Here is a 25,730-nt window from a genome sequence, read left to right as displayed (position 1 = left end):
ATGTAGTTAATACGTTATCAAAGAGATGCCAGCCAGTTAAATGGTAGATGCGGGTCACTCGGTCAGTTGATACAACCACATGATAAGTGGGGCAAAGCTCAGCAGCGTAACCAGAGTAACAACACTAAACTTGTTAAAAAGATCAGAGAGTTTTCAGCTGTCAGAAGCACTGTTCTGAGACGGAAAGGAGAAAAACAAAGGAATGAAAAGCTGGACTCTTCACTAGTCTATTCTGCAACTGTTTCAATAACTATGTAAGAATAAAACAAACCCCCAGTCATGTAGCACTTTAAAGACTAAAAATGATTTAGTAGGTGATGAGCTTTCGTGAGACAGACCCACTTCTTCAGGTCAATAGCATTTCCAGTATAGCATGACAATTATATAGTACAGAGGTCCAAAAAATTGCAATAAAAACTGACAAATACATGGAACTGAAGAAGCGGGGTGAGGGGTGGGGGAATGTTAAATGTCTTGCCTGAGATAATTATGAACATCAAAGGAAGGGAAGCAGTCCTTGTAATGCATGAGATAATTGCTGACTTTGTTCATACCAAGTGTTAATGTGTCGAATTTGAGTATGAACCCCAGTTCACAAATCTCCAGATGTAATCTGCTTTTAAAATCTCTTTGTTGTTGGTCGCATATTTTCAGGTCTTCAACACTCCAGTGATCTGAAGAAGTAGGTCTGTTTCATGAAAGCTCATCACCTAATAAATCATTTTGTTAGTCTTTAAAGTGCTACTTGACTGCTGTTTTGTTTTGTTAGAATACAGACTAACAGGGCTACCTCTCTGTTACTATTCTACATATGAACAAGATGGTAGAACTGAATCTGTGGCCAATGCAGGTGGAACAACATAAAAGGCTCAGTAAGACAAAGGAGAGGGGGAGCACACAATACTATCATTAGATGATAACAGAGCTGAGGCTATGTCTACAGTAGAGGGTTTTGTTTTGTCAGCAAAACCTAGGGAGTATCCAGATTTCAAAGGCATCCTGTTGACAGTAAATCGACAGAACACTATACTTTTGTAGACAGCCTTATTTTGCTCCTCCGTGAGGCAGAATATCTTTGCTGGCAGATCTCTGTTGACAGACAGCCTCTATGGACAGTCAGGGGGGCTCTCCGTTACCAGACGGCTTTTGGGACACTGGCAGTCCAGTCTGCCATGCTTTCAGCTGGCTGTTGTGTTGAGAGAGCACCAGGCAATCTGGCCACTCTCTGTTGACAGACCAGATTGATGGGATGATCTGCTTGGCAGTCTGGCTGTGACCTGTTGACAGAAGTTTTGTTTGACAATATCTTCCAACAAAATCTTCTGTTGACAGATTGTTGTAGTGTAGACATTGCCTAAGAGTTGAATGACCGATGCAGCCATATGAGTAGTATGGGAAGGCTGACTCAGTCAATCATAACAGCTGATCATAAATGGAAAGTGTGGAAAATGATCACAATGGATCTGAACGCTCAGGGTTAATGCCAAAACAAAATTAGGAGTTAAACAGAAAATAAACATATCCAATTAATGTCCAGTGCACAAGAACATCGCCACAGAGCTTCAAAATCACAGTGTTTGCGGTCTATGTTGTTGCTCTTAAAGCATATATGAAAGTAGCATGTAATTTTTGATGGGCAAGTGTTACATACATTTTAATATTAGCAGCTTCCTATTTTTGACATCTATCATGGCACTGAGTTTGTGTGCAGTGTGCATCCGAAAAAGCATGTCACTCTGAAGGATCCTAGCCATTACCAACGAGAACTCGTCAAACCCCCATAATCCTAGCTACACGCAAACACCTCTAGTCTGGCACTCCTTCATCTGGCAACATCCAGAATCTGGTGTGATTTTAGTTAGCTGGATGTCCACTTATCATAGGTGTGGCCAAGTTTCCTGGAATCCCATCATTTTTATTTACAGCCACCAGTCCTGACTCTCAGTGCTCTGTGCTGTTATTTAGCTGTAATTTACCCTTAAATGTCTTAGAGCCCAGGAAGCAGTGGAAGTGTTGGTAATGTGCTAAACAATATCAACCTCCCATGTTTTGTCAAATTCTCTCATTCGTTCGGCACTGGCCAGATCCTGAGGATGCCGGACTAGAGTGGTTCAACTTGTATTACATGTAATTATTTGAACAAACTGGAATTCTTGGGTAATTTACAGGAAATACTGGCCTAGCTGAAGGCAGATACCTGCTTAAATCATCTGTGCTTTCCATTTGTCAAAACACAGTTTTGGTCTGGTCTAGGCACAAATTTTTATCAAGATAACTACGTCTTAGTAACAGAGAGATAGCCATGTTAGTCTGTATTCTATCAAAACAAAACAAAAAAGGAAAAAAAGCAGTCTTGTAGCGCTTTAAAGACTAACAAAATAATTTATTTGGTGATGAGCTTTTGTGGGACAGACCCACTTCTTCAGATCTGTCTGTCTATTTTTGTTTTGATACATTTCTTAGGCGTGTGATTTTTACTGGTACTGACATAGGTGCTGAAACTACGCATGATACTACACAGCCCTGGCATGAAGTGGTTTCCAACATGTATAGGCTTTACAGTTGGGTTCAAAGGCTCTCAGCACCCCCAGTAAACAAATTGTTCCAGCACCACTGCTGAAATAGTGGTATTAATGCAGCTGCTATTGTTGATGTAGTTACAGCCAGAGAGATCACATCCACAGGAAGAATTCAGGGCAGTTGCCCCAGGCCTGGTGCTTTGGAGGGCTCTGCCATATCAGCCTTCCTATTCATGGGAACCCCAGAGCCTAGGAGATTACTGGCAGGCCAGGGACCAGACTGCAGTAAGGTTTAGGGGCCCCCCACCCTCACCGAAGTGGTGGGAGCCAGAGTGACCTGTTCTGCTTTGCCACTCATCTCCCAGCCTGCTCTGCTCCGCTTCGCCAAGGCAGGCAGAAGTGGAGTGCAGCAGTCTAGTAGATGGGCAGTGGGGTGGAGCAGAGCAGGGGCAGGGCCTGAGGGAAGGGAACAGGAGTGGAAGTGGGACACTGGCAAGGCCTGGAGGAGGGGGGTTGCCACCTCAGGGTGGCCTGTAAGGTACCTTTTTGTTGCTATGTCTTGTTTTTCTCCTAGTGGAGCTGGGGTGGGCAAGATGTGGCCCAGGGGCTGGATCCAGCCTTTCAGGCCTTTTCCTCCAGGCCTGTGACTGTGGGGAGAGCTTCAAAGACTGTCCCCACCCCCAGCAAAATCTCTGATCTCTTATTGACTGGAAACCAGCCACTGGGAGCTGAGAGAGTTTGCTGGATGGGAGGGGTGAGAGCAGGGCAACAGTTTCTTAGGTTCCATGGGCTGGAAACCTGCCACCAGGAGGTGAAAGATTTTGCTGTGTATGGGAGTAGTACACAAAACCTCCCCCATAGCCCAGAGAGCCAGCAGATTTGGGGCTGCTGGCAAATAGGGAAGCCTGCCTGAGTGCTGCTGGCTGGGAGCGTCTTAGGTAAGTGCCTCCGAGTCACAGGCTGTCTCTCGCACTGCACCCCCTCCTACACCTCACCCCCAGGCCAGAATCCCCTCCTGGACCCTGCAGCCCAATACCCTGCCCCAGGTCACCACCCAAACCCTGCATCCTCTTTCACCCTTGCCCCACGTCACAACTACCACTCACACCCCATCGTGCACCCACCAGGGCCAACAGCCACTGAGGGTACAGGGGCAAGGTGTGTGTGTGTAGGGGGGGCAGGCTCTCTTTGTGCACCCAGAAGGGACAGAGGCGCAGGTAGCGGGGAGGGACGAAGGGCAGAGAGCCCTTAGTACTGCCTGGAGCAGGGTGCTGGGTCCTCCCCCATCCACCACTCAGAGCTATGTGGAGTGGCACTTTCATGACCTTTAGAAGTAGCCCAGGACTCCAGCTGCTGTCGCTACCTTGCCTACCTCTTTATTAGAGGAATAAGTATAGCGGAATAATTGTATCTGCTATGAGTGGTGGGGGCACCACTTTAATCTTCCCAGTCCAGTTAATGTGGCATAACTCCTTCCTTAAGTAAAAAAGTCAGGGAGCACTACCAGGGTGACTGGCACTAGGAAGGGATGGCAGGGAGAGCCCCCAGAGGGCCAGGATGGCATGTAGGGGCACATCATTTAGCAATTAAAATTTTGGTAGGGGTGCACAGAGGAGGGTGCACTTCCCCAGTGCTACCATGAGTTACCTATGGGCAGGGGCACTGAAACAATTGTAAGAGTGAAGCTGCTGCCTGGTAGCTGCAAAACCAAACTGGAAATCCTGTATATAATGGAACCCACTTCAAAGCAAGGGGTGCGCAGCTCCGGTTCCAGCACCTACACCTAGTGGCAATACTAGGTTAAAAATCAGCAATGTCTGTCTGACTTGCAAAGATTAATATTTTATCCGGCTCAGGTAGACTCACTGCCACCAGTGTGGGTGTCACGCAGTTGTTAAAAAGCGCCCAGCACAAAGAACACGCAGCCCTGTAGAGCCCAGCACATGTATTTATTAGTACAAAGTACAAAGAGTGGCCCACAGAGCAGCAACAGGCTCCAGTTCTGGCCGTGCTGGGGCCATAGGCAGGGAACACCCCCCCTTACAGCCAGGCTGGACTAAGCACCCCCACGACACTGGACTTCTGGGCCAAGGAAATCGGGGGGGGGAGGGGGGAACCGCGCCGGGCCAGCGACCTACAGCGGCCGATGACCTTGTTACAGCCACATATCGGCTTCCATTGGCCGCCGGATTGACCCTCGTGCCGCGCCCCCGACAGCGGAAGAGGCGGCGTAACGGGGTCAGCCCGCGGCGCCGGGGGCTGACGAGCCGAGCGGGACCGCGGCCCGGTGGGCAGAGCGCAGAGGGGGCTGCGCAGCCCGCTCGCCTGGCTCCCCGCCCGGCGGCTGCGGAACCCTGCAGACCCCGCCGGAGCGCCGGGCAATGGCCAGGCAGCTGGTGCACAGCCCCGCGCGCCGCCTCTTCGGCGGGGCCCTGGGCAGCGGCCGGGCGGCACCAGCAGCAGCAGCAGGTGCCTCTGAGCGGCGGGGCTCCTCCTCCTCGGCCGCAGCAGCCGCAGGTTGGTGCGCTGCGTCCCCGGCCGGCAGGTGGCGGTGCTCGCTGGGCTGCGGGCATCAGCGCCGCTTCCGCTGCCGGAGCGTGCGGGGTCTCAGCGAACTCTGCCGGCCTTCGCGGCGCCCTTCGCCGCTCCAGCGTGCGGCGGGACAGCCCCTGCCCGCCGCAGCCCTTAGTAAACACCACAGCGTTGAGCCTGCCCCAGCGGGCACTTGGGGGGAGCGGAAAGCGTCTGCGGGGAAAGTATTAACCATCCCCGGAAACTGGCGTTGGGTAGGAGCACCCACCCGCTAACCCGGGCAGTCCTGTAGCCCCCTGAAGACGAGCCACTTTCTTTACTAGGGCATGAGTGTTCGTGGGTGAGGCCCGCTTCATCAGATTGTGGAGCAAAAACGAAAAGCAAGGGGGGAAGGAAGAAGAATCAGGGGAAAAGAAAAGATTCATTAGAAAAGGGGGGGGGGGGGTGGCAGATCACCAGTCATTAATAGGGCCTGTGGAAGGAGAAAATTAAGGTCAGTGGAATGGGTGACATGCCTGCAGGTATCAAAGGTGGGGACGTGGTCCTGAGGCTATTTGGTATAAAGAGAGAGTTACTGTATCTTGAGGTAAATATGATTATTTTATGACTTTCAACACTTAACCTTGATAAGGAGCTAATTAAAAGTTATTGCTTATTGGAAATCATGTTATCCAGGGCTGACTTAAGTTACTTGCTTTCCTTATAATTAATTCTGTAGAAGTTCCTTGTGTCTCCAATACCACTTGATACTGCCTCTTGATTTAAAAATAACTATTTCCTTCGTTTTTAGCAGTAACAGTCACAAAACAGTGCCTTTCACCCAGAAGAGTGGTCCCCAGCTGTGCTAGAGACCACCTGCTCTTCTTTGCAGCAGTCATTATTTTTAATTCTCAGGGCATACCACCCCCTCTTTATTTACTGTTGCTTAAATGCAAGCCTGTCAAAAATATATTAACAAATTTAAAAATGTTCATGAAAGAATGATGTAAGTAGTAAAACTAATACATTGGATTTGCCTGTACATTTATTTTAAATCTCTCTGTAGTCTAATAGTAAAAATGTGTGTCTTTCAGATCCCTTTTTTAATGTGTGATGTACTTACTTCTTTTTAGTAAGCCAACTTTTACCACAATTGTTTTTCTTTTCCCCGACACAGGGAAGAAGTATGTAGTAACTGAAAGACATGGAACCATCATGACAGTTGGGATTAACAGGCCAGAAGTCAGGAATGCGGTGAATCAGGAGACGGCAGCAATGCTTCTCCAGGCATGCACCTCATTTGAAGATGATACTTCATTGACTGTGGCTGTGCTTCATGGAATAGGTGAGATGTGTTAGTACTCCTGAGGGAATTCTGCACCAAAATTATTATTCTGCAAACTTCATTTGTCAATAAATAAATGTAGCTCTAGCATGGTAGTTCGGAGCACAAGCCACTGGCTGCACTGAAGTGGGAGATAATCTTGACCTCTCCTGGTGTAGGACTTAGCAATGGGGCTGTGTCTGACCCTGACACAGTACAAGAGCTGGCCCTGCCACAGAAACACACCAGTGCTCTGCCCCTCATTGTGGGTGGGCAGTCTCAGGCCAGCAGGATCCAGTTATGAAGGGGCTGTAAGTGGAGGGATCTAGGTGTGGGGTGAGAGGGTTATATGTGGGGCAATTTGGGTATGAGTGGCTCAGTGAGAGATCTGGACACCCAAAAGCTCACTGAGGAATTGTGTGTGAGGTGCAGTGAGAAAGCAGGGAATCCAGGTGAACATGATTTGGGTTCCACAGCAGGATCTGGGTGTGGGGAGATGCATTTGGTATGGTCTTTGGATCTGGGCACTGGGGTATCTGGGCACTGGTGCTTGCTCAGCTGGGAGTCAAAGGTGCAGTGGATTGGGGTCTGAGTGTGGGGGGGCTCGTTCTGAGAGGCCCAGGTGTAGGGGAAGTACTACATGAGAGGGTTCCATGGGTCTGCTTAATGGGGCAGCCCCAGCTGCATGCCAGGCTCTTGCGTCCACCCACAATTTCCCTAGCCCCTTCTCTTCTCCACCCCATTCCTCTCACTCCCACATTGTTTACCCTCTTCTTTCCCCACTTCCTCTTCCCTCCACCCCCCTCTTCCCTCATTTCTCCTGCCCTCCTCATCCAGCCTCAGCACCGGCACTCACTGCTGCACAGAAATAAAAAGGCTCCCAGTCCACGGAAGGGGGCAACTGCTGCAAGACCGGGGAGGTAGCATTCTGGTGCAGACTCTTAGCCCAGCAGAGATGCAGCCTCCTTTAGCTGGGTAGCTCTGTGCTTGTAGGATTGGGGAGTGGGGGCAGTGGCAGGTAACCCTTGTACCTCTCATGTCTCGTCTCTGTTTGGGAGGGGCAGTCTCCCCCCGCAAACTTCACCAGTGCAATTTTCTTTAGGGAAGCAAAGGAATTCTGCAGGGGGGCTGATACATGTAGAATCCTCTTACAGGAGTAATTTTAGCCTGCCTGAGCATCCCCAGCAGGTGGTCACCAAGCTGTTATAATCAGACCCAACCTTTGAATTCAACCCATTTTCTAATGCTCTGAGTCTGCACAGAGTCTAGTTATTGTCTGACTGGGCCTCTAAAGCCCACTTCCTGTCTGGTCCCCTTCTCTGAGATGCGGGGTTCCATAGGATACTTGTCCTCAGCCACAAGACCAGTGCTGAACCTCTCTTGCTGTTACTTTTGGGACATGTGACAGTTAAAGTAGGGAACAGACTTTCTAAAGGAACTTCTTAACAGATGTATAGATACAGGCAGATGACAAACACAGGAATGCAATTCTTCTCTTGTCCCTAGAGGCCAGAGTCTTCACTACCTCTGAGGATTCTTAGGGTTTTGATCAGTTTCCACAGGAGAAGGCAAAGCTTGTTCTGCACCCACTTCTCAGGCTGTGTCCTCTGTTTCTTGTGACAGTCTGACTCTGTTGCCCAGAGTTTTCTTCTCTTTTTTAAAAAGTCTGTCTGTCTGTTGGGGATGTTCTATGTCCCAATCCTTTGCTTGCTAGGGAAAGAGTTTTTAAAACTCAGTGGTTTTGCTGGTAGCAACTTTGATTGGTCTTTCAGGGGAAAGCTGTTCAGTTGATGGTCCTATTTTACTTCTTCAGACATAAATTATTCACTACTTTCCAAGTCCCTGCCATCAAACGTATGACCTAATTCATAATGAGCATTATAAATCCCTTCTATCACTCATGGTTGTATGTTGACGTGAACATATTCCATTAAGTGTCACAAGGCTATTCTTTGTCCTAAGATTTATTGTCTACAATTTTGGAAAAAAAATTGAACATATTAATTTCTACAGAGAGATTTAGTAGACGTCTCTCCTTTGTTTGAACAATAGGTGATGACAAAGCCTGCTTGAGTTTGTTTAACTCATGCCATGTGTCTTTATCAATCTAAACACACGGCTGAATAAATGAAAAGTGAAGCATGACTTGCTCTCAAAAGCATGATTCTGAAAAGTTTTGTACAGCTGGGTATGTAAAATGTTTGCAGGCTCAAGGTTGCTTTTGTGTCCGTAGGAGCCGGACGCTAATTATGATTTTTTTGTTTTGGACTCATGTTATACTTTCACAGGCAGGAAAGTGGACACCGATTTGACAGATGCCTCGGGTTTTGTGTTCCCAACTTGAGGGGTGTTGGTCACGAACATCTGAAGTGCTGCTCATGCCTTGAGTGCTCATGCTGTACTCCAGAGGAGCTGTGAGTACTAAGCTCTTCGGAAAATCAGTCCGAAGTTGTCAGGCTCGGCATTGAAAAATGAAGGAACCCAATATAAATGACCACTTTTGAACGTTTTTGGCAATGATATGCCTTCACAGGCAATGAAACGGTCAATTATAACCTAATTTTGGTTAGTCTCTTCTCTAATAAACATGACTGTATGGGTGTGTCTACACGAGCCCCCTCCTTTCAGAAGGGGCATGTTAATGAGGGAGATCAGGAGATGCTAATGAGGCGCTGGCATGAATATGGAGCATCTCATTAGCATAATGGCATCCATGGCAGTTCGACAGTACTGCTTTTGAATAGCATGTCGCCTTTGGAGATGGGGCTCTTTCGATAGAACCCCCCAGTCTTCGAAAGCCCCTTCTTCCTAACACCAGATAGGAAGAAGGGGCTTTTGAAGATTGGAGGATCCTTTTGAAAGGCCTCTGTCCCCAAGGGCGGGGTGCAATTCAAAAGCGGCACTTCAGAATTGCTGCGGCTGCCATTATGCTAATGAGGTGCTGCATATTCATGGAAGCACCTTGTTAGCATCTTCTGAACTCCCACATTAACTTGCCCCTTCCGAAAGGAGGGGGCTTGCGTACACACAGCCTATATGTTTCTGGTTTTTCAGCAAAACACCAGCTGTTTCCAGAGACCTGTAGTCATGTTGTTTGACTCCATCAATACACTTTTCAATACCACAATGAACTTAAAGTTATGAAGAGGTAAAATATTTTAGATACAACTTACTAAATTAATCTGGAGTTTTTTATAAAATATGTCCTTGAATAGTAGCTGTTTTTAAACTAACAGGAGACTGGTGACAATTTTCTGTTTTTGTTCTTTGACATATTTATAATGGCAGGACAGTTATGCTTGAGGGTCAGATACTTGGCTGCTATAAATCAACATAGCTCCATTAATGTTCATTAACTGAGAAGCTGGCTGTTGGAGGTTTTTTATTGTAATTATACTGCTCAGATGTTGGCTGACTTTTAAGAAATCTTTTATATTTGAGATTATTCTTCTCTAGAGTTATGTCAACACAGCACCTGAAGCTCGAAATAAGCTACACAATTTGGGCTGCGCAAATTGTGAAGCGTATTTCAAGCAGATTTCAAAATAGTCTATATTGGCATATAGTGCTGTCTAAATGGCACCACGTGCCAAAATAAAGCCCTGTTTTTAGGCATCCCTGTAATCCCTCATGTGAGGTGTACAGGGATGCCAGAATAGCACACCCATTTTGAAAACTGTTTTGAGGCAACGGGCACATTGCATGGATGTGGGTAGGTATTTTAGGATACCTTTGTATCCCAAAGTAGCGCCCTCTATGTAGACATAGCCTAGGTGACAGAAACGCCCCCCTATGACTTATTTTGTCCAATAGTAGCCCATGTACTATTATATTATATTACATTATGTGAATATCAAAACAGAAAAGGAGAACACGTATTATTTAAGATCAAAACAAAAAGCAGTCCAGTAACACTTTAAAGACTAGCAAAATAGTTTATTAGGTGAGCTTTTGTGGGACAGACCCACTTCTTCAGGTCTGAAGAAGTGGGTCTGTTCCACGAAAGCTCACCTAATAAACTATTTTGCTAGTCTTTAAAGTGCTGCTTGACTGCTTTTTGTTTTAATAGTGTATAGACTAGCACGGCCCCCTCTCTGTTATTATTTAAGATGCACATATTGTTTTTCCCTTGCTTTATTCCTTTATCTTAGTTATGATGCAGTTTAATTTAGGATAATTGAGACATAAAACCCAGCACTTGAGAAAAACAACCCCATGCTAGACTTCAAAGAATGTATGAAACTAATTGTGTGAATTGTCAGATGGAGGTAGCAAAAAACCAACCAACAAAAACAAAAACAAAAACCAAACAAAACACACAAAATCAAACAGAAAAACCCAAAACAAAAACAAAGAAACACATTGCTAAATTTTAATAAGAAATAGTTATCTTGTCATTATCCAGAGAAGATAGTGACAATTCACATTCATTGTGGAAATATCATGCTAGTTGTTTGCAGCCAGAGCATTGTTAGCAATCTGAGCACACATTTGTTCACATTTGCAGGGTGAAATCTCGGCCAAGTCACTTCCCGTTTACTCCATCAGAATTAGTATTTATAACTAATTGCTTTTATTATTTTAACAACTTTTTTTGTGCATTCCTCTGTAATTCCCTATTACCAGGCCTGCCATGATAGTCTCAGCACTGTGTGGAGCTATGTTTTGCTCCACTTTAATCATTTTAGTTAAAATACACACATGCATGTGGATTCTATTATTTAAATAGCTCTAGTTGCGACCAGTTAAATGGAGAGATTTTAGATGTCACTGACGCATATTAATACTTAATTTCTGGGTTGTGTTCTTTCAGAAGTGCTAAGCACTTTACATACAGGCCCAGTAATAAGGCCTGCTTGTTTTAAATTGGAAAAAAGGCTAGGTAAAAACAGCGTATAGGTTTTGAGAGAAGACCTGTATTTTTCTCAGGGGAGGAGCAGTCAAGTACCCAATGTGCCATTAAAGTTTTGTGTTTGGAGATTCTCACACTTGCCCAAAACAAACTTTTCCTGGAGAAGTTTCTCTTGTAAAAATTAGATTGGCCTTTGCTTTGACATGGACCTGTAATAAGATTTAGCTGGCTGTGTAATAGTTAATTAATTTCTATCTTCTTTAACTTAATTTAATTTACCCTCTCTGGCCCAGATTCACCAAGTTTTAATCAGTGACGATCAGTCTTCAGCTGGTAATAAGTTGTCTAGAAATGACAATTGGACTTGTGGATTTCTCTGTAGTGTTTGTTTCCTTTATGCCAATGTATATAATAATTGAGCTCTTAGGTGTATAAGGTTTAAGGACAGACACACCTGTCCATTTTACAAGAACATCTCCATTATTCATGATAAGAAAAACTCACTTGGCTAAATCCACCCTGGTGTAACTTCACTGATTTCGGTGAAGTTACAGCAGGCATGGCTTGGGTTTATTGGCGCTGTTTGTACATCTCATGTCAGTCTGCCTTTAATGTGATTCCTCTGACTCTGCATCTAAACTTTCAAACCAAATGGTGACACAAAAGCAGGGACTATCTTATCACTGAGTGCTGGTTTGTATTACTGGCACACTTGTTGCTTCAGGAGGTGCCATAAAGACAAGTTATTTGAAAGTGACTTGTGACCATTATTATTATTGGTGCTTCAAACTTTGGGTGCCCAAAATTCCGGTACCATAAAGGGATTAACTTTTCCAAAAAGTACTGATCTCACTTTCTGAAAATCAGGCCCCATTAAAGTGTTGCCATTTGGTCACCCAAAAACTGAGGTGCCTAGAATCACAAAACGCCTTTGAAAACTTCAGCCTAGAGGCGGAATGGCAATAAGCGGCCTTCAGGCCAGACACAGTTTGCCAGGGTAGCCCTGATAGGTTGCCAGATGCTTTACTTTCATGTACACAGGTGTGGCCACTCACAGCTCCTGCTGGCCGGAGTTTGCAGTTCTGTGCAATGGGAGCTGCGGGAAATGGCATGGTCTGGGTTATCACTTCCTGCAGCTCCCATTGTCCAGGGACGGTGAACTGTGGCTAACAGGAGCTGCAAACGGCATTACCTGCAAACATCCATGTAAATAAAGCATATGGCAGCCTGCTGGGGTTAGCCCTGGCAAAATGCATTGGGGCCTCTTGGACTACGTATAAACAGAACCCTAAACTCAAAATAGGCTGTTTTGGGATTCGGTGCTGTCTAAACAGTGCCAAATCCCAAAATAACGTGCTGTTTCGAAGCATCCCTTAATCCTCCTGAAATGAGGACTATAGGGATGCCGAAATAGCGTGCTCGTTATTTTGGAAAAATATTTCAAAATAACAGGTGCTTTTCAAAGACACAGAGTGGCATGAATAACCCGTGTGTATGTACTGGGGAAGTAAAGTTTCAATATACACATATAGTCGCCTTGTTTTTTCTTTTTTCTTTTTTCTTTTTTCAGTCTACAACAATTACTGTAATTTCCCTGGGACTTGAGAAATTTTTCCATTCCTAACTCCAGCCTAGCACCATTTTCTGTTTGAACAAGAGCTGTCATGCACTAAGTATGTAATACTTTGTTAGCATGTATTCTGTATATATTTTAGTATAATGAAGCCAAATCACCAACAGTCTGGAGACAGGGCACAGCAGAAGAAAAACCAAAGCCAAAACCCTAGGCTAGGGGTGACTAATAAGGCTAGTCTCTCTCCAGATTGTTGGTCATTTGGCTTCATTATACTAAAATGTATACATACGCCTGGATTATTCATGCCACCCTAACTGACTTAATTGAGAGAATTGGATCAATGAATTTTTCAGCTGGATACAAGTGATTCCATCTGTTACACTGTAACCTGGAGGTTCTGGTTTTGAGATAGCAAGGGATTTCTGTAGACGAATGTTAAAACAAATGTGTGGATTGCAATGTTTTGATTTTCATTGTGGTAGAACGGAGAGCAGCAGTACTTTCTACTACTTCCAGCACTTTGAACTAATGATACCTTAGTCACGCAAGAAATGGTCTGAACTCATTCTTACTCCTGTGGTAGCTGTGTGGGGGAGGCACACATTCAGTGATAAGGCAAGTGGAAAGGAGAATAGGCTGTTGGCATGCACCAGTGAGAACCCTGGAAGTGAATTCTTGTTTACTTTGTATTCACTTTCTTTTAAATGACACATTCTTATGGAATGCGGCCTTTATTCAGTGTTTAATCATAAAATGGCATCTGCAAAGGAAGTGAATATGGAGGGTTACTAAAAAGTCAGCGCAATGCTGATATGAGACCATGATCTTCAGTGCCAAAAGACCAATGTTTTAATTTTCTTTCATTGTCAGGTGATTTTTTTTCTAGGTTTACTTTTAAAAAGTAGTTTATTTTGTAATCACAGTGAGTACATGATACGCTAACTAGTCTTGCCATAGCCCAAATGGCTATAAACAAGCAACTTGTGGTCTCTGGTCACTTATGTGAGACTGTGGTGGTCTCTCTGATCATTACAGAACATCGTATTTAAATATAGGAATAACGTGTATTGTACAAGGTGACATAAAGGCAAATTCTTCCCCACACATTCCTTTGAGGAGGTGGAATTGCTTGCCTAGAGTGGGACTTCCGTGATTCCCTGGAGCTGGAGCAGGGCTGGGTTCCCTCAGGTGTGACCCTCTTGTGCCTTACAAAGCCCACCTTCCTGGAAGCACATTGTGCCCCAGTGTACAGGGGAGGAGTAGGAAGTTTGCTAGTTGATCTCTGGCTTACAGACATTTGCTGGACCTTTTTAAGGCATTTGCGTTATTATTAGGGCTTTGCGATTGCATTGGTGGCTGTGAAGTACTTAAGTTGCTCCCCACAGGTGTGAATCTTCATCTTCCTGCACCACTGGAACTAAGACAGGTAGAGATTTTTTTTCTTCGAAGTCCATTTCTCGACTAGTGAACACCACCATTGTCCCTCTCTCTCTCTTACACATCAAAGTTCTTCGGGAGGTTAGGTAAACACTGATGGTGTATTTTGAAGTAACTCAGTGTATTCTCTTGTTTGTTTGAAAACTGAGATGCAAACAGGATTGCAGTGCTAACCTATGAAGATTACTGTCGCTCTGAGTGCAGTAACTAGTGTTGTACTGTGTTGCAGAAATGTGCTGCGAAAAGCGATCCTCATGTCTCATCCACAAGTGATTTCATTTTGGGAGACCTTACCTTGTCATTGTCAGAAAACAGGAGTCTCTTTCAGCATTAATTGCATAGTTGTTCCTTTTATCCATTATCAGAGGTAAATTTTCCAACAAAATTACTTTGCACTTATTTATATTCAGTATTCATCTCTGCAATGTTAAATGTGTTTTGAAGATTGTCATGGACATGATTAGCTTACACCATTTCACATTAACTATTTTATTGGATAAAGTGTTGGAGAGCTAATGACATTTGTTTGGTTTATGTTAGAGTATTTAATACCCACTTTTACGTGCTATTGCAGTGACTAATGATTTGGAATATAAAACAGAAACTGGTTTTGTAGCATCCCTTGGAGGAGTATTACAGAAAGTTGCTAAAACGTGTTTTAACCTAGTTTTAGCATAATTGGGTCCAGTCTGCTGACTGGCTGCCAAAACTGTCTTATATCCCATTTCAGCCACTACCATTTGAAAACATGCTTAACCACAGCTATTCTGATCCATCTTACGTAGATAGGTCTTTAATTCATCTTCAGTGTCATGCTTTTACAGCATTGATTATGGAGGTTTCCTTAACTAGAACATGGATTGTTTGATTCAACCCTGCATGAATCGTTTCTCCCAAGAGTTAATTTTCTGACCTGGATTTCTTTTAGATTCCTAGCCTTGTTATTTCCTTCATCTCATTCACACAGCTAACTTGAATGAAGAAAAAGTTTAGTTTTGTGGGAGTCTGTACTATAATTAACAGGTGAATTTAGCTTTCATGAAAACAGTCTTAGTTACCTTCTAACTGTAGCTCCATCTGGATTTTGAGTAGCAATATGTGTTTGTACAGCAGTTGTTGGCTTTCCAAATTCAGTGACTGCTCTCTTCTCGTATCTCAAAGTAACTGCTTTCATGAGAGAACTTTTTCATACCCATTTATTAGTCAGGTGTTTAGCCTTTCCTTGGGAATTAACTTTAATCCTGAGTTACTATTTTTCCTCCTTTCAGGCTTCTGCATTATCTGTTCTTACGCAGCCTTTCTTGTAAAGGAAGCACTACCTTTGTTCAGCTTGTTTAATTAGCCCATTGCATGTTTTGAAGGGATGGTCACCAGAGTGCCCTGTCAGGTGAACGCTTGCATGGCCACCCAGGAGAGATGTGGATGCCACCAAGCTGATTAGCAGCACACCCACAGCCAGCAGCATATTGCTTCTACGGGTGGTGCACATCCACACATGTCTTGGTGCACATAACAAAATTTATTCCGCCAATGGATAGAAAAAATTAGAGGGAGCATGCTATTTGCTTTTCGTTTTTACTCCCTCCCTTCCAGGTTCATTACCAAGGAGGTTTTGGAATTCCAGTGGAATTATCTGAAAATTAAAGGGCAAATTCTGCCCAGCCTTTTGTGAGTACACATCGTAGGGGAGGCCACAAATATACCCTCCCCACCCGTATAGTGACCTGACAAAGGTCAGGCTGAAGTGTAGTCCTGGTGCTTATATGAGTGGCTCAAAGTGTAATGGTGCCTCCCTAGAGGGTACAGGGACAAGGCAAAGTCCTGACTGTATCCGTACACGCTGACTAGGGGAGCTCCCTATAGCATGTATAGCTGCATACGCGCTATTTCTGCACACGCAGGAGGAATGTTTTCTCTGAAGCAGAATACCTCTTGGGTGTTTGCTGTGGGGCAGCGTGGCTCTGCAGTGCCCTCCCAATGCAGGACTGTGTCAATAAGGCACAAGCAAGCTCTATCCAGTTTCTTCCCTGGCATCATTAATCCATTGGTGAAGTCATTCTTCATAAAATAAAAAGCGACTTCAGCCTCACCCTGATCCTGCTCTTTTTTCATCAATGGGATCATCTCTTTCCAACCTACATTTCCAGATTGTGCTCTGCTGCTCATGTGAGATGTTATGTCTCTTGCGGTTGTTGTTTATTATGTGTTTTATCAGAGTCACTTTGAATCAGGAGAGCTGCCACCTCTACTCTCCCTTTCTGCATTTCTTCCACAGAGTAGTTCAGGAGGTCTGTATCCATTCTTTCACTGTGTTGCTTTCCTGTTGGTAACAATTAAGGTCTGTGGAAGTGATCCCATTAAGGCAAAAGCAAGGTGATTTATCTGTAAATGAAGTTTTGATAAACTAATCTTCTCCACAGGCTCATGGTCTCTCTCCTTCAAATCCATCACTCCACAAACCTGAGGGCCAGATCCTCAAGTGCTGTAAACTGGTGTAGGTCCATTGACATTAATGGAGGACCAAATAAGGATGTGGTCCTGAGTTGGTGAAATTAGACCAATACTTTGAAAAAGAGCTGTTTGGGGTGCACACTACAGTGTTCTAAGTCTCTTTCATGATTCCCCTATCCCATTTATTGATACATGTGTTTATCCAAAGAATGTGCCTCTGTGGTGGAAATAAACCATTTGGAGAACCAACCTACATTGCTATTAAGACCTTCCCTCCTCCTCCATTAGTGAAGAGTACTGTGCCACCACAGAAAATAACACTAAACACGTAGGCTACGTCTACACCAGCCAAGAACTTCGAAATGGCCAAGCAAATGGCCATTTTGAAATTTACTAATGAAGTGCTGAAATACATATTCAGCGCCTCATTAGCATGCGGGCGGCCGCAGCACTTCGAAATTGACGCGGCTCACCCAGATGAGGCTCCTTTCGAAAAGGAGCCCCATCTGGACAAGCCGCGTGGCGGTGAGCCACATCAATTTCGAAGTGCCGCGGCCGCCTGCATGCTAATGAGGTGCTGAATATGTATTTCAGCACTTCATTAGTAAACTTCAAAATGGCCATTTGCATGGCCATTTTGAAGTTTTTGGCTAGTGTAGGCATGGCTGTAAGCAGTAGTCTAGTCAATAGAAACAAGATCATTAAAAGAATGTTGACATCAAAGGGAAGCATGTAAGTCATGAGATGGTAAAACTGAGCTGCCTGAACAATTTTTTGCTCTGTCTGTTATGTGTTATGATTTAACGTTTGAAAATAGGGTGCCCACTAGCTTCCAGAGAAACAGTTCAATGTATTTTTAAAAGGATAATCGTATGGACAGGTTTGGCATGTGGAAGCTTTTCAGGCTCTGGGTGCTGTTGGGAGGCAAGGTCTTACATTGTTTTGCAAAATGCTCACAACTTTTTTTCTTCTACCATCTTAGATATGTTTTATACCCACTGCAAAATCCCTTTGAGATAAAGAGGGGCTTTAGTGAAAATGAGAATCAGACATTTGTCTTCATTAACTTACCTATATACAACTGAAAAAGAAAAACAGGTATAATGGAATATCTAGTTCATGTTGAGAGAGTAACATTTATGAATCAGACCTTCAGCTGGTGTAAAATGCTACAGCTATACTGATTGCAGTTAAGCTATAACAGTTTGTCAGCTGAAGATCTGGCCCTATGCCTGTAAGAATATCAATAATTATCCTTATTTGTCTCACTCTAGGTTACAATAGTGCTAGGTATGAACCAGAACCCAAATAACAATTGACAATATTAACCTCAAAATAGAACAGAAAAAAGTAAGACTTGCGTAAATGAGCAACCCTATGCCTATTAGTAAATTGATTGTCGTAACAAAAAGCAGTCAAGTAGCACTTTAAAGACTAGCAAAATAGTTTATTAGGTGAGCTTTCGTGGGACAGATCCACTTCTTCAGACCATAGCCAGACCAGAACAGACTCAATATTTAAGGCACAGAGAACCAAAAACAGTAAGCAAGGAGGACAAATCAGAAAAAGATAATCAAGGTGAGCAAATCAGAGAGTGGAGGAGTCTGGGGGAAGGTCAAGAATTAGATTGAGCCAAGTCTTAAGATTGATTGTCTTATTTTTACTAAGGTCCACATACAGAAAGCTATTTAGGCTCTTCATTGAAATCAGTCAGAGTAAGGTTGTTAAATACCTTTGTGGATCTAGGCCTAAACATCTCTCATATAACTGGATGGATCTACTGTACATTCTACACTACTTTGGACTGAAAATGGAAATTCTCTGGTACCCTTGACAGGAGGCAAGTCTACATTTTCACTGTCCGTAATACCAATGTGAATCACCACATTGTAGCAAAATGCTGCTGTTGCAAAATGGATGGCCAGAAATATAGAAATGATGTTTGTTTGTTTGAGAAGATGTGCTGATCCACATCTGCTCCTTAGATGTACATAAAAAAATGTCTGATGCAGACCTTCCCTTGGGCTTTCATTGTGAAATAGGCTTCTGAATAAAAGAAAATATTCCCTGGAGCTACCCTCAAAAACAGCTCTTGGACAAACCTTGAGGAAAAAATGTAAATATTTAGAACTTCACCCACCCCACGCTGGTATTTTCCTGGATTTATAATTCTGGAGTCTAATTTTTGTGGTGTTTTGTAGGAGGCAATTTCTGCGCTGGTTATGATTTGAAAGAGCTGGCCCACAACCCAACCTCAATCAAACTGGAACAAGATGTCACCAAAGGTCCTGGTCCCATGGTATGTACTTGGAAACAGAACTGTGTAGCATGGAGAAGTTTTTGGCAATGGGCGAAACTCAAGTCAATTTCCATGGCTTGAAATTACTTCAGAACTGTATCATTGCTCTTCAGTTGTTTTGCTGTGTATGTGAGCATGTGAGTCATCTGTTTGGCTTTTAACAGGCAAGAAAACTTTAAAATCTTGATTTATGGAAACATGTGACAAAATTCTGTTAACTTGCAGAAAAGAAAAGGAAAAATAAAAATGTTTCTTCTTTTAAGTTAACTGAAAACAAATGGGATTGTTTTCACCAAAGGAAGAGCAGGAGTTTAGTTATGGTGCATCACCTCCCAGACATCTTGGAAATTATATATATTGTATGTACCCTCTGCTTATAGAAATATGAATTACGTGATTGTGTCCACAGGGTCATTTGTAGTTCAAATGAATATGTGGTAGACAGAGACTGTTGAGCGAGAGACAGGATCCAAAGGTTTACTACTGAGTATTTTCTAATATTGTGTATCAAACATTTTTTTTCTTTAAATTGAGTGGAAAGAAAACTTTGGACCAGTGAAATATGTAGGCATTTGAGTCATGTCTGGAAAGCTGGATTTTCACCAATGTTAAAATGACTTTAAAGACCCCAGTCATTCTCCTTTTGCATGGTATCTCTGCCATGAAGCAGCATGTTCACTATTTTGCTCAGAAACAGACCGACTATAATGCCTGAAGAATCTTTCAGGTTCACTAGGAAGCTTTCTAGGGATGAACCACTTGTAAGGTGAAGGGGTTAGGCAAGTGCTTTTTCCAGTATGTTAGATGGCTGTGCTCAGTGCTTTTAATATCATTTGACATGCACACTGAGATTTAGTAACAGAGAGAAAATTGTACTAGTCTATATACTATTAAAACAAAAAAGCGGTCAAGTAGAGATTTAGGTTTCCATATACACCACATTTGCCAGATGTATGTTAATTGTGAAGTGTTGATAAAATCAATAGTCTCAGAAAACAAAGTGTTGAATTGGATACTTGGGTATCAGAAGTCATCCACCGTACATTGTCAGTTCTTATCTTTGGTCACGTGAGGATCAACAAAGACAGAAGACTTCTCCCGCTGAGATGAACACAAGGTGTCACTCTCACTCAATAGAGCAACCAACCAAACAAGCAGTCATGTAAAACAGCAGAAATGTAACACTTTAAAGACTAACAAAATGATTTATTCGGTGATGAGCTTTCGTGGGATAGACCCACTTCATCAGATCAATCTCATTTCCAATACAAACTGACATATACAAGTACAGAGGTCGAAAAAAATTGCAATGAAAACTGACAAATCAAGTACATGGGACTGAAGGAGGGGGCTGAGGGGTGACGGATATTAAGTGTCTTGCCTGAGATAATTCCGAGCATCAAAGGAAGGGAAGCAGTCCTTGTAATGTGTGAAGTAATTGTTGTCTCTGTTTGTACCAAGTGTTAATGTGTTGAATTTGAATATGAACTCCAATTCAAACTTTCTCTATGTAATCTATTTTTAAAATCTCTTTGTTCTAAGACATACATCCTTAGGTCTTTAACAGAATGGCTCGCTCCATTGCAGTGTTCACTGACCGGCTTATGTGTACTGAGATTTCTGATGTTTGCTCTATGTCCATTCATTCTTTGGCGAAGGGTTAGCCCAGTCTGTCCAATGTACATTGTAGAGGGGCATTGTTGGCGCACAATGGCATATGTAATGTTGCTGGAAGTGCAGGAGAATGTGCCTTTGATCTTGTAACTAACGCAGTTAGTTCCAGTAATGGTATAATAAATATGAGGACAACATTCGCAGCGGGGTTTGTTGCAAGGAAAAGTTCCAGAATTAGTATTACTGTGGTGTAGCCTGTGAATGATAGTGAGAATCTTTCTTAGGTTAGGAGGTTATCTGTAGGAGAGGGCAGGCGTGTCACCTAGGGCTTTCTAGAGTTTAGCATCATGACCTAAAATAGGTTTTAGGTTTTTAATGATGCATTACAGGGGTTTGAGTTGGGGGCTATAGGTGATGACGTGGTGTTCTGTTATTGATTTTCTTGGGCCTATCTTGAAGTAGCTGGTTTCTGGGTATTTGTCTGGCCCTGTCAATCTGTTTTTTTCACTTCTCCCAGTGATTAATTAAGTTTTATAAATGCTTGGTAGAGGTCTTGAAGTTTTTGGGCTCTGTTAGTCAGATCAGAGCAGATGCGATTGTATCTATGGGCTTGACTGTAAATGATGGATTGTGTGGTGTGTGCTGGGTGGAAGACATATTGGGAAGTGTAGCAGTCAGTGGGTTTCCAGGAGAGAGCGGTGTCAATGTGGCCATCAGTGATTTGTACTGTGGTGTCCAGGAAATGTATTTCTTGTGTGAAATAGTCAAGGCTGAGATTTATGGTAGGGTGCAGGTTGTTAGAATTCCTCCAGTCTCTTTACCGTGGGTCCAAATGATAAAGATGTCACTGATGTAGTGTAAGTAAAGGAGAGGTAACAGGGGATGAGAGCTAAGGTATTGTTGTTCTAAGTTAGCAGCCATAAAAGTGTCAGCACACTGGGGCCATGCCTACCTGCTTCCTGTTTGTAGTCGGACTTATTCATCATGAACAGGAGGCAGCTAGACAACTCTCTAACACATTTTACAGACCTCTCTCCTGAGATCCCACTTTAGAATTCCGAAAGACACTACACCATCTACTTAAGGAACTCCCTGCCTCTACTGGAGAACAAAGTCACTCAAACACACCATCTGAGCCTCAACCTCGATTATTCTACTTACTGCCTAAAATCCACAAACCTGGAAACCCAGAATGCCCTATCATTTCAGGTATTGACACCCTTGCTACTGGACCGTCCAGCTATGTAGACTATCTCCTCAAACCCTACGCCAGCAACACTCCTAGCTATCTCCGAGATCCAGTATAGGACTGAAAGAGGGGTAAGGAGGAGGGAAGCAAAATACTAAATTTGATATGCTGAGGCCTGTTCTTACTAGAGATAGCAATTACCTTGTGTTACAAAGAGAGCTTCCCTATCTTTGATATTCATAATGATCTCAGGCAGGACGCTTAGTATTTTGCTTCCCTCCTCCCTACCTTTCGCTTCCCTTCCGTTTCAGTCTTATGTATCTGATTTGTCAGTTATTTCAATTTTTTTTGGATCTCTGTGCTATAAAACCGTCAATGCTGTACTGGAAATGGCATAGCTCCAGATCTAAAGAAGTGGGTCTTCCCCACGGAAGCTCATCACCTAATAAATCATTTTGTTAGTCTTTAAAGAGCTACGTGACTGCTTTTTTGTTTTGTGAAGATACAGACTAACACGGCTACCTCTCTGTTACTATTCACTAGAGTAATGCATATTGCTGTCTGAAGTTTTCTGCTGCTTCTCATATCTGTAAATTTATTTCGGATTCTGACAGATTAGGGTGTAAAACTCAAATAAAATGAAATATTCTAGAGTTTTCTTGAGAATCTTGTCTGAGACTCAACATATACAAGCAAAATAATCCTGCAGTTTGAATTGCTGTGTTCATGAAAGAATAGTAATTTCAGTGAGTGAATCACCTATTTAACTGTGGCTCAGCATTTCCATTTTTATAATACGTATAACAAAACTTATTATCCCTTCTAAAGCATTCTGAGGTCTTCTGATGGGAGATGTGGTTTAAGTGCAACATGTTCTTATTAGACAGCCCACAGAGGCTATAGGTCACAGTATGCAATATTCAGTTCTTCAGAGGCATACCTCTTTGTATTAATGCTGACAGCTGTGGGCCATATTTGGTCTGTTAGCATATTCATGACTCTAAATTACTGATGTTTCATCCTTAGTATAGTTCTATTATGCATAACTATGGTATTTGCATATTATATGATTGCAGTATATACAGGCTGAACCTCTCTAGTCCAGCACCCTTGGGACCTGACTGGTGCTGAACCAGAGAATTTGCCAAACCTCAGGAGGTCAATGTTGTCTAGCTGCATTTCCAACCTTTCCACTGCTTACTGGCTTTTAGAAGACATTTAGGGATAAATTAGAGCTAAATAACATCAGAGCACTGAGAGTCAGGACTGGCGGCTGTAAATAAACCTTATGGGACTGTCGGGAAACTTGGCCACCCCCAAGATAAGTGGACATCGAGCTAACTAAAATCATTCCAGACCATGGATGTTGCCAGATCAGCGTGTGTTGGACTGGAGAGATTCAGCCTGTATCATTTAAATTTGAACACCATGGAAACAAATCAAGGATTAAACGCCTTTAAACAGTGTATTTCTTTCCTTCTGTGTGGACTCTCTCTCTCTCTCTAAAATCACAACTTGGTCATCTGACAAGTAAATGGTCTGTCTTATTGAATAGTAACAGAGAGATTTTTTGTTTTGTCTGTCTTTTTGTCAGCCCTAAAAATGCAAAGTTGACTCTGAAGTGAAACTGGATCTGTCTTATACTACATAAGTGGTATTTATGGGTTCCATTATGTTTGGCTGAACCTGTACCATCTTATGTCCATCTTATGCCTAAATAGCATCTGTTCAGAGTTTGGAAAGCAGTGGAGTGTACAGATCTATCTAAAGTCATCATTTGTTTTTGCATTTTTATGTAATATCTGTGTAATGGAATAGGGCAACTTTTGTGACTGCAACTTAGAATTTCACTACTCTGAATAACTGCTTTAACACCAGTTTAACCCACTGGTACTGGACAAATATCTTACTAATTCTTCCTTTTGCTGTTCTGATCGAATAACAATGATTGCTGTTTTGTTTCATTAAGCTAATTAGGAACCCAGGGATATATTCCAGTAAAGGAGTCCTGAATAAACTGATGAATAGGCCATATTCATAAACATGTAAATTTGGTCACAGCAAAACCAAAATAATAAATGGCAGTTAGTGTATGTGGATGCATTAGCTGTTGACCTGTTTGCACTCATGCTAGCTGTGGCCCAAGTCCGTAACCGTTTACCAACAGGCCTAGTCCTGCTGAAGTTAGTCAACCTCCACCCCATATTAAGTACTACGTCTGCAACTGTGTTTACAGGCTTGGGTCTTTGATGTGTATGAATGTATTAATGTTCCTTTTATTTTGACAGGGTCCTTCCCGAATAAAGTTTTCCAAACCAGTGATTGCTGCAGTAAGTGGATATGCAGTGGCCGGGGGTCTTGAACTCTCTCTTTTGGCTGACCTGCGTGTTGTGGAGCAGAGTGCTGTTTTTGGAGTGTTCTGCAGACGCTTTGGTATGTTTTCATGCTCTGCAGAGATAGGGGAGGCCGGGTTTTTAAAAAAAAATGCCTTTAGAATTGCTCTCCCAGTTCTTGCATTTGTGAAACCTATGTCTGTACAGATACAGTTGAGAATTTGGCCCTAATTCTTCAGGGTCTCTTTCTCGTTCTTTCTTTGTCTGCTTTCTCTATAGCCAAATGTTATAGGCAAATTTGGAAATTAGAAAACTACTAACTCCCTAATGGCCTACCTACACTGGGAATTATACTGCCATAGATACATTGCTTAGGGGTGTGAAAAAGCCACTTCCTTGAGCAATGCAGTTAAGGCAACCCCAGTGTAGCCAGTACTAGGTTGTTGACCTAAAACTTCTTCCGTAGACCTACGCTGATGGGAGAATCTCTCCTATTGTTGTAGGTCATGCCTACACTGAATAGGTACAGAAAATGCAGAGAAACTTCATATTAAGTAGTCCTTGTTGTATAATTGATACTCTTTGTAAGGGTGCAGTTTTTAATCATATTTAGGTGCCTGACTCCCATTGACATAAGACTGATTTCTCAGAGGATTTCAGAGAGAGTTGAGTGCCTAAATACCTTTTAAAATTTGTTCTGAAGATGCTACTGTGGTGTTTTTCAGCTTGTTTGCTTTCCAAGGGTCATTAATAATAATTTGTACAGTATGACATTTACATATACTAAACACCTTATAATCAACTCTACAGATATGGTCCTCAAATTCAAGTAAAAGATGCTCTTTTCAGACTAAAAGCATTATTTTATGTATATTTTCCACTCATTTTTGTGTATATGGGCATCACTGTCTTTTTATAACTCATCATTTTTTCATGCTTGAAAAATATTAAAAGTTTTGGCAAATTAAACAGTTCATTAGCTAATTTATAGTACTACTGTCATTTGCAAAAAGTTTCATTTATGTAAATATTGTTATGATATGTTTAAATTTTAATAAAGCCAAAAAATAACTACTATAGTTACTGCTTATAAAAACACTGTTTTAATTTAAGATTTTATCATTTTCCTCTCAATAACTTTAATCAGTGTATTTAGAGTGTGGAATAAAGGCGTGAAGTTGAACTTACAAGTATTTTTGTAGTTAGCAGTACGGATGATGACAGTTGCAACAAGCTAAGATGAAAGCTAGCTTCTCATTATGAGCCTAATTTAAGAAAGAGACAACGTTGTACAGCGAGGTCTCAGAGTATGTGAACTCAGAGTGCGCGACCCTGGTCTTACACGTCTGACTCTGACCCCCCCCTTTCCCCCGGCCCCATTTAAATCACCTGCAAACGGCTCTGGTTCAAGCTGCCTCCACCGCCCTATGGGGCTCTGGCGCAACCCCCCGCCGGCTCACAAGCCGCCCTCCCCCGCCCTGCGCAGCTCCATTGCGACCCCCACTCCCTCGCCTGCTCACAAGCTGCCCGTCCATCCCACTCGGCTCTGGTGTGACCCCCTCCCCACCGGCTCACGTGCTGCCCACCCCACGTGGCTCCGGCCGGACCCCCTTGCTGGCTCACAA

General features: G+C 43.0%; 1 protein-coding gene across 2 annotated transcripts in view; it reads left to right on the top strand.

Annotated features, from left to right (window-relative positions):
• Positions 1–4,735: 4,735 nt before the first annotated feature.
• The window catches only part of LOC142009516 (enoyl-CoA hydratase EchA19-like), a 38,961-nt gene continuing 17,966 nt past the window's right edge, over positions 4,736–25,730 (top strand). The window contains exons 1-4 of one of the 2 annotated variants that reach the window (XM_074987708.1): positions 4,736–5,036; positions 6,208–6,375; positions 18,872–18,969; positions 24,061–24,205. In XM_074987708.1, coding sequence (XP_074843809.1) covers positions 4,901–5,036; positions 6,208–6,375; positions 18,872–18,969; positions 24,061–24,205 — 547 coding nt within the window. In that variant the 5' untranslated portion in view covers positions 4,736–4,900. Of the gene's footprint in view, positions 5,037–5,510; positions 5,638–6,207; positions 6,376–18,871; positions 18,970–24,060; positions 24,206–25,730 lie in introns of those variants that run through there. The other variant, XM_074987709.1, reaches the window with a different exon arrangement.

Source organism: Carettochelys insculpta, chromosome 2 (assembly GCF_033958435.1).
Source record: "Carettochelys insculpta isolate YL-2023 chromosome 2, ASM3395843v1, whole genome shotgun sequence".
Taxonomy (NCBI): domain Eukaryota; kingdom Metazoa; phylum Chordata; order Testudines; family Carettochelyidae; genus Carettochelys; species Carettochelys insculpta.
This window is presented reverse-complemented; position numbering and strand designations above follow the sequence as displayed.